General features: G+C 48.1%; 1 protein-coding gene across 1 annotated transcript in view; it reads right to left on the reverse strand.

Moving 5' to 3' along the window:
* DNAH14 (dynein axonemal heavy chain 14) overlaps positions 1 to 13,734 on the reverse strand; it is a 476,940-nt gene that overhangs the window by 49,954 nt on the left and 413,252 nt on the right. The window contains exons 82-83 of the mRNA XM_084624945.1: positions 6,232 to 6,334; positions 183 to 410 (exon numbers count right to left, since the gene is read on the reverse strand). Of these exons, the coding sequence (XP_084481071.1) occupies positions 183 to 410; positions 6,232 to 6,334 (331 nt within the window). The remainder of the gene's footprint in view (positions 1 to 182; positions 411 to 6,231; positions 6,335 to 13,734) is intronic.

The following is a 13,734-nucleotide window of genomic DNA, read 5'->3' on the forward strand; positions in this document are numbered from 1 at the left end:
GAGGCAAACTTAGAATCAAAGTACAGCATAAGCTAATCATGGGCCTGAGACACTGAATTTGTGTACTTGGGAAACCAGTTCAGACCCATCTCTAGCATAAGCATTCATGAACCTAGGAATTAGAGTTCCAGATAACTTTTTGTTTGTTTTCTTTGGGTTTTTTTTTTTTTTAAAATACTTACTTCTAAATCAGAAGAGTTAAATTCATATGGGACATTCCAGCCCAAAGCTCCATATTTTTTTCTTTCATGGACTACAGCATTGAAGAAACACAAGCTGAACACCAGCTTCTTCCATGATAAGCCACATTCAGGCTTGTTGAAGATAATTTCCGTTACCTCTCCACTGCCACTGTATCCAAATGTCTGAAGTAATTTTCCCTTCAGACCCTGAGGTGGTTCTATTGCCATCTTTAAAAAAAGAAAAGAGGGAAACAAGGCAAGTGTATTACTATTATTATATTTTCTAACTAATATGCTGCAGGCAGATTGATGAAATCTAACAAAACCCTTTTACTCTTTTTTTAGTGGATTAGTTATTGAATTGGATATGATCAATTGGAAAGAAAGAGAGATTACTTACAAGTAACTGTTGTTCTTGGAAAGTGTTGTCCCTCACACTTGTAAGATATAATACTCCTTGTGTTGAGCTGTGGAATTTTACTAGTGATCAACATCCATTGGTGCCAGTCACCTGACCCCCATAAGGATCCACGAGTCTTGAACCACGTTCCTCGGGTCCCCAAGCAACCTTTGCATTTTGGCTACCATCTGGAGGCTTGCTAGTAACTGGTGGGCTCAGTGGCTAATGGAACCCTAGCCCCAACAAAGGCATTGGCAATCAAAGTCCTGATTGGATGAGTGCCCAGCCCCACCTATTGGTCTGGCTGTGCTATTTAAACCAGAAGGAGACAAGAAAGTTATCTGTGCAACTGGGTAGTTGCTACATTGAACCCTGCCTTTTTGCCTGACTCCTGAGCCATGCTTTCCTGACTTGTCCCTGGTTCCTGCTTCCCTGCCTGCTCCTGATTCTGGTATTTCTGAACTTGCTTTCCTGCCTTGTTCCTGATCCATGCCCCAGTCTTTGATTCTGACTTCCACCTCTGATTCTGACCCTTGACTTGGTTTACTGACTCCTAACTCTGACTCGTAGGTCTGACTAGCCAAACCTGTCATGCTACCCGTTTACCCCCTGCTCCCTCTGTGGAGGATTCCAAGGGTATAAAAGAGGGTGCGGCCCCAACCACCCTTCAATTCCTTTGCCACTTTTGGAATTCTTTACCTGAGACTCCAAAGAAGAGGGGAAGGTGAGTAGGGAGTATGAATATACAGCAGCAATACTCTCAAAGAACAACACTTATTGGTAAGTAACCTCTCTTTCCTCTTCAGCTGGCCTCCATATATTCCCACTTGTGAGAGATTAGAAAGATGTATAACCCCTGAGGAAGTCTACGTGAACAAGGACTGCAAACTACCAACATGAGCATCAGCTGTAGATTGCAATACAAGAGAATGTTGGAAGTGATCATAATTTCATTCTCCCACATCAGACCTCAGCAAAGGACATTTCTATTTCAATATATTTACATACAGGGCTTCACGCAACAGCTGTGCAAATTCTACAAAAAAGACAGAAGGCCTGCAATGGATGTATCAACAGTACTGAGACCTCAGGTCAATTTGGGGGAATACAGGGACCTAGGCACTTCATCAACTGTGCCAGAACCTCAATGCTAATAGGTCAACCCACAGGGATCCAGGTGCTTTGATGCTACATCAACAGTATTGGGATGTCAGCATCAAATTAGGTCGACCCTGAGAAATCCAAGGAACCCTTAGCACACATCAAGGATGCTGGAATTAGACTGACCCAGAGGAATACAGGGACTTTGACACCGTGACAAGGATGCTGACTTTGGTGATGAATAGGTCAGTCTGGAGGGATCAGGAGACTTTGGCAGCATGTCACCTGTGTTGGTACCTCAGTACTGAATTAGATTGACCAGGAGGGATCCAAGGACCTTGGTGCTGGTTGGCACCAGGACCTTGGCATGGGGCTCACCCAGATAAGACCATGGAGATGGGCCTGGCTTAAGACAGGAACACAGCCACTTTAAGTTAATGGATGGCAAAATTGATGCTGGATTTACACATTGCCAGACTTAGTGAACTGGGCCTGAGGAGCCTCCCCTATCAGTAGGCGAGTTTGAGGTGGCCTTCCCACTCCTGCGGGTCATCCAGATGATACCTGTGCCCCTTGGGTACCATTTATTCTTTATTCTTCAAACTGAAGAAACCTGTGCTGTTAATCTAACTGATTAAAAAGAAAATAGTCACAAAGGACAGAAACAAAAGAAAGAAAAAGATGAGGAAAGCATCACACACACTATGTGATTCAGGGTCACTACACCTTCAGCAGTTAAAAATGAATGGAAGGGCAGCTGAGACCACTCCCCCTCTCCTGGATGCCATTCACTAGAAAAAGTCTGCAACATGATGCCAGGGGTACTGAATCCCACAAGTGGGACTAGAGAGGCCACTTGAAGAAATCTAAGTGATTTCAGTGATGGCTGATTACAACTATCCCTCTGAAAACCAGTGGGTTAGACACTACTATTTTCACCATTTTTGCATAAGCGGGGCATTTTTCCTGAAAACATTACACAATATTCTGTAGGATATAATGTAAATAAACAACTCATTAGTTTTCAATTACACTGCTTCTGAAGAAATATTTTAATATAAACAATATAAATATATAATTAATAATTTTTTTCTGAAAGTTGAGTATCAATATTCAGCAGAGATTATTTTGTTTTTGCCATCATGGTAGTCATGTGGTCATAAATTTAGGAATTAAAGTGGAACTATTAAGCATTGAGCAGGTGGAAATAAACCATGCAAGTGTTGAATTTGGGCCTAAAGAGTCAAAGTAATATATGAAGAACTACTGCACTTTATAAAAATTTCTGCGGTGGGATCTCTGCCATTGAACAACCACCGCTTTTGAGAAGGAGCACAGCTGTTATGTTGCCCTAACAGGAAACTCAAATCAATTTATCTGCAGTACTGAGACCCGATTTTTTTTTAGCGGATAGTCTTCTGAAAAGTGAATGCAGTGTGAAGCTTAATCTCCTGCTTTGAGCAGGAGCTAAGGGCATTATGGGGGATGGACCACCTTAAATTCTTCTCAAATAGCCTCCTCTAGCTGACCCAACAGCACCATCCAGCTCTTCTTAGCCACAAGAATGAGTAAACCTAATGACCTTAAAGGATGTGTGTATATAAAATGACATATTCCCAGAAAACCACTCAAATTAAAAGAGTGGAAAATGGAGCACTCATCCACCAAGAAAAGATGTGACCATAAAAATTCTGTTTATTTCTTCAAGGAAAACAAGAGATGAAAGTGTTTTATTCGTGACACCATCTTCTCTTAAAGCACATTCATTTTATTTCATTGCTACAACATACACTTGTATCAAACTCTTGAACTTAAAATACATTTAAAAAACAAATCCAGGATGTTTGAATTCTGACTTTTTCTTGTTACTGCAAGAATAACATTCAGCTCACTTGGGGGAAGGGAATAAATATTCAGTAGTCAGACAGGTCTTTATAAATGTCTTTATAAATGTCTCTTTTTTATATGGAGAAACAAGGTGTCATAAATATAAAGGGAAGGGTAAGCCCCTTTAAAATCCCTCCTGGCCAGAGGAAAAATCCTCTCACCTGTAAAGGGTTAAGAAGCTAAAGGTAACCTCGCTGGCACCTGACCAAAATGACCAATGAGGAGACAAGATACTTTCAAAAGCTGGGAGGAGGGAGAGAAACAAAGGGGCTGTGTCTGTCGGTATGCTGCTTTTGCTGGGGATAGAACAGGAATGGAGTCTTAGAACTTTTAGTAAGTAATCTAGCTAGGTATGTGTTAGATTATGATTTCTTTAAATGGCTGAGAAAAGAACTGTGCTGAATAGAATGACTATTTCGGTCTGTGTGTCCTTTTTGTAACTTAAGGTTTTGCCTAGAGGGATTCTCTATGTTTTGAATCTAATTACCCTGTAAGGTATCTACCATCCTGATTTTACAGAGGTGATTTCTTTACTTCTATTAAAAGTCTTCTTGTAAGAAAACTGAATGCCTTTTCATTGTTCTCAGATCCAAGGGTTTGGGTCTGTGGTCACCTATGCAAATTGGTGAGGATTTTTACCAAACCTTCCCCAGGAAGTGGGGTGCAAGGATTGGGAGGATTTTGGGGGAGAAAGATGTGTCCAAACTACATTTCCCAGTAAACCCAGTTAGAGTTTGGTGGCAGTGGAAATCCAGGGACAAGGGATAAAATTAATTTGTACTTTGGGGAAGTTTTAACCTAAAATGGTGAAAGTCAGCTTAGGAGGTTTTCGTCCAGGTCCCCACATCTGTATCCTAGAGTTCAGGGTGGGGGAGGAAACTTGACACAAGGCCATCTAGTTCAGAGTAGAATTGGGCTGTACGCAGTGATGAGCTGCCAAAATCTTAACAACAGGTTCCCTCCTCACCCCACAAGGGGGTCGTTGCCCACCCCCATGGACTCCTGCCCCATCCAACTCCCCCGCATTCCTTGACGCCCCATCCAACTCCCCCGCGTTCCCTGACGCCCCACCCAGCCCCATCCACCCCCCTCCCCTGTCCCCTGACTGCCCCCAGAACCGGGCAGGAGGATCTCGTGGGCCACCCTAGTGGGTGCCCACCCCACCCCTAAGAGCCAGAGGCACCTGCTGGGGGGGCGAGGTGGGGAGTCCCGGAGATGCTTACCTGGGACAGCTCTCAGGAAGCATCCGGCAGGTCCCTTTGGCTCCTAGGGGTGGGGGAGCGTAGCTAGGGCAGGAGCCGGGAGAGTGGCCGCTCCCCCACTGATCACATCAAAAGTGGCGCCTTAGGCGCCGACTCCCTGGGTGCTCTGGGGCTGGAGCACCCACAGGGAGAATTTGGTGGGTGCAGAGCACCCACCAGCAGGTCCCCGCCCTGTGCCTGGCCCCAGCTCACCTCACCTCTGCTCCGCCTCCTCCCCTGAATGAGCCACCCCGCTCTGTTTCTCTGCCCCTCCCCTGGCTTCCCGCAAATCAGCTGTTTGGCAGGAAGCTGGGAAGGGCTGAGAAGCAAGCGGCAGCTTCCTGCTCAGGCCGAGGGTGGTGGAGGTGAGCTGGGGCGTGGAGCGGTTCCCCTGGGCGCCCTCCTCTCCCCCGCCCGGGTTACCTGCTGCAGCGTGGGCGGCCCTCCTCGCGCCCCCCCTCCACCCCAGCTCACCTACGCCTCCCTGGGCCTGAGCCAGAAGCTGCGGCCTGCTTCTCAGCCTGCCCAAGCTTCCCACGCGAACAGCTGAGTCACGGGAAGCCTGCGGGGGTGGAGAAGTAGAGCAGGGTGGCGCATTCAGGGGAGGAGGCGGAGCAGAGGTGAGCTGGGGCCGGGTGCGGGGAGCTGCCGGTGGGTGCTCTGCACCCACCAAATTTTCCCCTTGGGTGCTCCAGAGCTGGAGCACCCAGTGGCCTAAGGCACCACTTTTGGCCGGTTAAATTTAGAAGCCATTTTAGAACCAGTTGTCCCTCGCAGAACAACGGGTTCTAAAAGGGCTTCTAAATTTAACAGCTGGTTCTAGTGAACCAGTGGGAACCAGCTCCAGCTCACCACTGGCTTTAGTGCACAAACTGGGGGAACTGGAGTTGAGTTCCCTCATGAAGGTTGGGTGGTGGAGTGCAGAGTTTTGGTTTGGCTCTGTTTCTTGTTAAGATAATATTAATATTAGAATGAGAAATTTGAAATATTCAAATTGAGTATTCACAGCAAAAACCACAACAACTTTCTGATTGTGGTGTTTTAGCAAATTATATCAACCCTTACCCAGGGGCGCCAGGCTAGTAATATTTTTGGTGGTGCCCAGAATGGGTCCAAGCAGAGCTGTCTCATCCATAGGACAGACAAGGGCAACTGCCCCAGGTCCCGCACTTTGGGGGGGGCCACACGCTTCAGGGGGACACGGGGTCCAGAGTGGCCTGGGAGATTAGCGGGGGGCCTGGTGCTGGCAGCAGCGAGTGGCCTGGCCCCAGCCTACCCCTCTCTGCTCCGCCTTGCCCGCTCCTGGTGTTGCTTGGGGAGAGTTGGCAGTTGCCTCAGTCCATCCTATGGATGGAATGTCTCTGAAAATATAAGCCCAAACATTGGTGGAACCCACATTATTTGCCGCCTATGCCCTTACCTTAAAACCTTTCTGCAGGATAGGTAGGGGGAAAGAAGGATCAGGTGTGGAACTTAACCATAGTCTAAACTGAGGATCCATGTTTATGTCTGGCTGGGTAAATCTGTAAAGACAGGCAGTTTGGAAACATAATTATTATTCTACCAAATATATAAGACAAGATGCAAACTTTTAACAATCAAATTTCATTACCATTTGCTCAAGTAATTTAAATGAAACAACCTGGACAGAAATAATGTGATTTCTCCAGCTTTTGTCTTACTCTTCGAAGTATTAAGCATTGAAAGAGAGCTAGTGGGTCTTGCAAAAGAGAATCTCAACCTTGACATCATGGTCCAGTTCTAATGTGATGCTATCCACTCACATTAGAACCAAAAAGGATGTACTATAAGACTGGGAATTGTCATTCCTACCTGGTAGCTAATTGATACGTACTGGGGGTGCCAGGGTCAGAAAAGACTCAGCTGCATTCCAAGTGAGTGGTGCAGGGGGTAGAGGAGAGAATTCAACAGGTTCATAGCGGGATCCCCTTTCACCGATCTCTGGCAGCAAACCCCACAGCCCCTACCTTTTGTTCACGGATATACTGGATGGTGATCTTCCCTTTTCAGGTATTGTAGGTGAACTCCTCACTCACTCCTCGATAATGAAAAGCACCTTCAGCCTATCTGCTCATGCCATGAGGGGCCCTCCCTGGTCAGACTAATCTCTAGGGTAGTAATGGGGGACAGTTCTCTTGCCTTCAGGGATAAGGGTACTGGTGGGCAGCAATAGTAGCAACAGCTGTATTCCACTGAGCCTCCACTGAGGTCCAGGTCAGGAGCTGCTAGCTAAAGTCAAGGAGCTGTAGCCTTTCCCCAGAGCTCAGCATATGGTAAAACAGTGCAGACACCAATATCTTTGACAAATCTGAAGTCTATGTGGTTTTCTGAGCATGGTAAGCCCAACAATCATAATTGAAGACTAGAGGATTCTCTGTGTCTGGGAAAAGTGAGAGAAGGAAGGACTGTGAATTGGTAGTGGGTATTGTTCACCACAAACCTGAGGTCCTTTCTTGGGGCTGAGTGATTGCAATATGAAAATACGCATCCTTCAATCAAGGACGCCATACCAGGATCCAGTGAGGGGATGATGGAGGCCAAAGAGCCCATGCGGAACTTGAGTTTCTTCATGAACTTGCTGAGTTCTTGCAGGTCCAAGATGGGCTTTTGGTATTAGGAAATACTGGGAATAAAAGCCCTTGCCCTTCTGCTCCTGAGAAATCTCTTCCACTGCCCCTAGCGATAGGAGTGAGTGCACCTCCTGTATAAGGAGTTGCTCGTGAGAGGGGTCCCTAAAGAGGGACGGGGAAGGCAGGTAAAAGGACGGGAGGGCACAGAATTGGATGGAGAATCCCCTCTCTACTGTGTGGAGCACCCAGCGGATAGTTGGGACAAAAAGGTAAGGCGGGGTGGATCCAGATCTTGCTCCGGTGTGCCGGCCTTGACTGCACCTTCCAAAGGCCGGTTTGGCCCCTGAAGATGGCTTGGATTGTCCCGAGCCCTGGCCAGAGAGTTGACATGGTCTTCTCCTGCCACTCCGATTTCTCCTTCTAGAACCATCTTGGCAGTTCTGATGACTGAACTGCTGAGGAGGCTGTGGATGGAAGTGTCTCTGCTGTGTTGAAGGTGTATAGAGGCCCAGTGACCTGAGGATGGCTCTGGAGTCTTTAAGGCTGTTTAGTCTTTTGACAGTTTTCTCTAAGAAGAGTCTCACCCTCGAAAGGCAGGTCCTGAATGGTTTGCTGTACCTCATATGGGAGGCCAGAAACCTGGAGCCACAAGCCCCTTCTCAGAGCCACTCCTGTGGCCATAACCCTGGTGGTCGCATCTGCACCGTCAATGCTGTCTGTCCTTGAGATCAGTCTCCCTTCCTCAACCAACGCCGAAAACTCGGTACGGGAGTCAGAGGGGAGCAACTCCGTGAATTTAGCCATCACCGAGCAGGTGTTGTAGGAGTACCTGCTGACACTGGCCTGCTGGTTGTATATTCAGAGTTGTAATCCCCCCATGGAGTAAACCTTTCGTCCAAAAAAGTCAAATTTTTTTGCATCCCTATTCTTGGGGGAAGGGCCTTGGAAGCCTTGCCTCTCCCGCTGATTAGCAGCACCCACCACCAGAGTCAGGCTGGGGGTGGGAATAGAGATGTTCGTAGCCCTTGGAGGGCACAAAGAACCAGCATTCATTATGCTTTGCAGTAGGTGGCAGTGAGGCTGGGTTCTGCCACAGGGTCTTATTCAAGTCCATTAATTGTTTTGATTAATGGCAAGGCAATACGGGAAGGGCCAGAAGGGGCCAGGATGTTGACATAGGGTCTGCATCATCTACAACTTCCTCCACTTTAATGCCCAAGCCCTAGGTGACCTAGTGCAGCAGCTGCTGCAACACCCTGGAGTCTTCCAGAGCTGGGGCAATTGAAGTGCCCGCCAGGGCCTCATCTGGTGAGGAGGAGGAGGCGGCGGCCACTAGGGGAGGTGGTTGCTCCCTACCATCCCCACCCAAGGGATCTCATGAACCTGGGGGGACTGCAATAGGCTGGCCTGGTCCCGGTGCTGTGAGAGGTGTGGGGGCTGGTACTGGCACCGAGCCCCACACTGGTGCCTGGTGCAGCATGTGCGCTGGGGTTGTTGTAGGCGCCATCGCAGCCAGCGCTGATAATGGAGGCAGCACTGGTTCTGTCGGCAGTGCCAAAAGCACATTGTGCACTTAAGTCACAATCTGTGTCACTGACGCCTCTGGTGCCGAAGGTGTGGTTGAGGCTGGTGCTGATACCGAGAGTGGCATCACAGCTGTCGACATTAATGACCGAGGCAATGGCTCTGTCACTGATCGTGGTGGAATGAACATCACGGATGCCACTGCTGCTGTTCCTGAGTGGGACCCATGGCTCCAACCCTGGGCTTAATGAAAGGCCCACTGAGTCCAAAAGGGTCACTGAGTCAGGTGGGACCTCCTATGGTGCCAAGAGGTGGATCTTCTGTTCCTACTATACTCAGAGCAATATGAGTCTGACTCCGACTCGGACAGGAGGACCAGGGTGGCACAGCTCCTCTCAACATAAAGCATCGAGAACCAGGGGACTGACTGTGCTCCCTTGATGGAGGTGCTGAGGTGATGAGGATCGGTGTGCCATCATCACCCGTTTCCCTTTAGACTGTCCAGGGTGCCAGGATGGAGCCTGCGGCGCCGGCACGCCTTCCTGTCTTGGTGGTGAGAATGGTATTGTGAGTCTGAGCAGGACCTGCACTGCCACAAAAGCCTCCGGGGTGGATGGGAGAGGCAGGTGCTCCAATGGATTCAGTGAGCGAGATGGGCCCGGATTCAACTGCCTTGCTTGAGCAGGTGTCAACGTGGCCCCACTCTGAGCCTCTGAGCCATGGCCCGACTGAGATGCCACTGGTAGCTGGTCCCTGGGTCTGTCTGAGGGGGATCTGCCTCTCTCTGACCTCTTTTTCTTCTGTGCCGGTGACTGGGACCTGTGCCGAAGGCTGGAGTGCCCCCGAGGGGCTCCATAACAGTGCTGAACTTCCTTGCCCATGTCTTTCTTCGATGCCGGATCTTTCAAGGATGGTGCCGGAGCACTTTGCGCCGAAGACGACGTGCTGGGAGCGGGATCCCCTGAAGCAAGAGCAAAGGGAAGTTCCAGCTATTGTCACTCTATATTGAGCTCCATGAAGGCGTGACTCCAGGGGGCACCCAGGCAGACCCAGAGATGCTGCTAAGTGAAAAATTCTCTGGCTACTGTGCATGTGCACACACCTGATTGGAATTGACATGAACAAACACTCGAAGAAGAACTTAACTTTCATGTTAACACGGGGGTAGCCGTGTTAGTCTGTATCCACAAAAACAACACGGAGTCTGGTGGCACCTTAAAGACTAACAGATTTATTTGAGCATAAGCTTTCGTGGGTAAAAACCTCACTTCTTCAGATTCTTCAGTGTTCAGGAAATGCTGAATAGTTAATGTGACTTTTTTCTGTATTGTAGTTTAAATAACTTACCAAAACAATTGAAACTGGTGTGATTATATTGTATTATTTTGACAAATAAAATTTGCAGAATTTTGCAGAATTTTTAATTTTTTGGCACAGAATCCCCCCAGGAGTAACAAGACTAAGGTCCCAAGTTGGTGTTGGTTTCAGTACTGAAGGAAAGGTTCTGACAAGGCCTTTCAAAAACCTGGTATGACTGACCTGTGAGCAGCCAATCATTGAGGTAAGGCAATACTGGGATGCCCTGGCAACACAAGTAAGCCGCTACCACAGATAAAATCTTTGTGAAAACCCTTGTGGCCACTGAGAGACCAAAGGGAAGCACTTTGTACTGATAATGTTCTAGGCCCACTGTAAAGTGCAAGGACCTCCTGTATGCAGATAAATGTCTATGTGGAAATAACCATCCTTCAAACTGAGTGCTGCACTCCGTGTTGCCCTTGTTTAGAGAGAGGATTATGGAGGCAAGGGTGATCATCCTGAATTTTGAATGATGTATGAGGATATTCAGTTGTCTGAAGTCTAGAATAGGTCTCCAAGTTCCCCTCTTTTTGGGGATGAGGGGGTATCTTGAATAAAAGCCCTTCCCCTGGTACTGAGGAGGGATTGGCTCTACAACTCCCAGCTGGAGTAGGGAGAACACCTCCTGTCTAAGAATCCTCATGTGAGAAGTGTCCCTGAAGAGAGATGGAGATGCAGATTTTGTAGTAGGTATGGACAGAAATTCAATTGTACAGCCAGTGGTGATGATGTCATAAATCCATCAGTCCAATGTAATAAGGTGCCATGGAGATAAGCAATTACCTAGATGGCCACCAAACAGCATGTGGATGCCAAGTAAATGGGAGGACTGGTTTGTGTCTGAGGGGGATGACATTTTGGCCAGAGACTGGTGTGAGAATGATTGAAGGACATTCTGTCTGCTATGTTGTGCTCTCTGATACTTCCTGGGAGGTTCATAGAATCATAGAATATCAGGAATGGAAGGGATCTCAGGGGTCATCTAGTCCAACCCCCTGCTCAAAGCAGGACCAATCCCCAACTAAATCATCCCAGCCAGGGCTTTATCAAGCCTGACCTTAAAAATATCTAAGGAAGGAGATTCCACCACCTCCCTAGGTAACGCATTCCAGTGTTTCACCACCCTCCTAGTGAAAAAGTTTTTCCTAATATCCAACCTAAACCTCCCCCACTGCAACTTGAGACCATTACTCCATGTTCTGTCATCAGCTACCACTGAGAACAGTCTAGATCCATCCTCTTTGGAACCCCCTTTCAGGTAGTTGAAAGCAGCTATCAAATCCCCCTCATTCTTCTCTTCCGCAGACTAAACAATCCCAGTTCCCTCAGCCTCTCCTCATAAGTCATGTGTTCCAGTCCCCTAATCATTGTTGTTGCCCTCCGCTGGACTCTTTCCAATTTTTTCACATCCTTCTTGTAGTGTGGGGCCCAAAACTGGACACAGTACTCCAGATGAGGCCTCACCAATGTGGAATAGAGGGGAACGATCACGTCCCTCAATCTGCTGGCAATGCCCCTACGTATACATCCCCAAATGCCATTGGCCTTCTTGGCAACAAGGGCACACTGTTGACTCATATCCAGCTTCTCGTCCACTGTAACCCCTAGGTCCTTTTCTGCAGAACTGCTGCCGAGCCATTCGGTTCCTAGTCTGTAGCGGTGCATGGGATTCTTCCGTCCTAAGTGCAGGACTCTGCACTTGTCCTTGTTGAACCTCATCAGATTTCTTTTGGCCCAATCCTCTAATTTGTCTAGGGCCCTCTGTGTCCTATCCCTACCCTCCAGCGTATCTACCACTCCTCCCAGTTTAGTGTCATCTGCAAACTTGCTGAGGGTGCAATCCACACCATCCTCCAGATCATTTATGAAGATATTGAACAAAACCGGCCCGAGGACTGACCCTTGGGGCACTCCACTTGATACCGGCTGCCAAGTAGACATGGAGCCATTGATCGCTACCCGTTGAGCCCGACAATCTAGCCAGCTTTCTATCCACCTTATAGTCCATTCATCCAGCCCATACTTCTTTGACTTGCTGGCAAGAATACTGCGGGAGACCGTGTCAAAAACTTTGCTAAAGTCAAGGAACAACACGTCCACCACTTTCCCCTCATCCACAGAGCCAGTTATCTCGTCATAGAAGGCAATTAGATTAGTCAGGCATGACTTGCCCTTGGTGAATCCATGCTTTGACTGTTCCTGATCACTTTCCTCTCCTCTAATTGATTCCTTGAGGACCTGCTCCATGATTTTTCCAGGGCCTGAGGTGAGGCTGACTGGCCTGTAGTTCCCAGGATTCTCCTCCTTCCCTTTTTTAAAGATGGGCACTACATTAGCATTTTTCCAGTCGTCCGGGACTTCCCTGGATCGCCATGAGTTTTCAAAGATAATGGCCAATGGCTCTGCAATCACATCCGCCAACTCCTTTAGCACTCTCGGATGCAGCACATCCAGCCCCATGGACTTGTGCTTGTCCAGCTTTTCTAAATAGTCCCGAACCACTTCTTTCTCCACAGAGGGCTGGTAACCTCCTCCCCATGCTGTGCTGCCCAGTGCAGTAGTCTGGGAGCTGACCTTGTTCGTGAAGACAGAGGCAAAAAAAGCATTGAGTACATTAGCTTTTTCCACATCCTCTGTCACTAGGTTGCCTCCATCATTCAGTAAGGGGCCCACACTTTCCTTGGCTTTCTTCTTGTTGCCAACATACCTGAAGAAACCCTTCTTGTTATCTTAAATCTCTTGCTAGCTGCAACTCCAGGTGTGATTTGGCCTTCCTGATTTCACTCCTGCATCCCCGAGCAATATTTTTATACTCTTCCCTCGTCATTTGTCCAATCTTCCACTTCTTGTAAGCTTCTTTTTTGTGTTCAAGATCAGCAAGGATTTCACTGTTAAGCCAAGCTGGTCGCCTGCCATATTTACTATTCTTTCGACACATCAGGATGGTTTGTCCCTGTGACCTCAATAAGGATTCTTTAAAATACACCCAGCTCTCCTGGTCTCCTTTCCCCTTCATGGCCCTTTATTCTCCCAGGGGATCCTGCCCATCAGTTCCCTGAGGGAGTCAAAGTCTGCTTTTCTGAAGTCCAGGATCCATATTCTGCTGCTCTCCTTTCTTCCCTGTGTCAGAATCCTGAACTCTACCATCTCATGGTCACTGCCTCCCAGGTTCCCATCCACTTTAGCTTCCCCTACTAATTCTTCCCGGTTTGTGAGCAGCAGGTCAAGAAGAACTCTGCCCCTAGTTGGTTCCTCCAGCACTTGCACCAGGAAATTGTCCCCTACCCTTTCCAAAAACTTCCTGGGTTGTCTGTGCACTACTGTATTGCTCTCCCAGCAGATATCAGGGTGATTGAAGTCTCCCATGAGAACCAGTGCCTGCAATCTAGTAACTTCCGTGAGTTGCCGGAAGAAAGCCTCATCCACCTCATCCCCCTGGTCTAGTGGTC

Source organism: Lepidochelys olivacea (genome assembly GCF_965140295.1).
Source record: "Lepidochelys olivacea isolate rLepOli2 genome assembly, chromosome: 3".
Lineage (NCBI taxonomy): Eukaryota > Metazoa > Chordata > Testudines > Cheloniidae > Lepidochelys > Lepidochelys olivacea.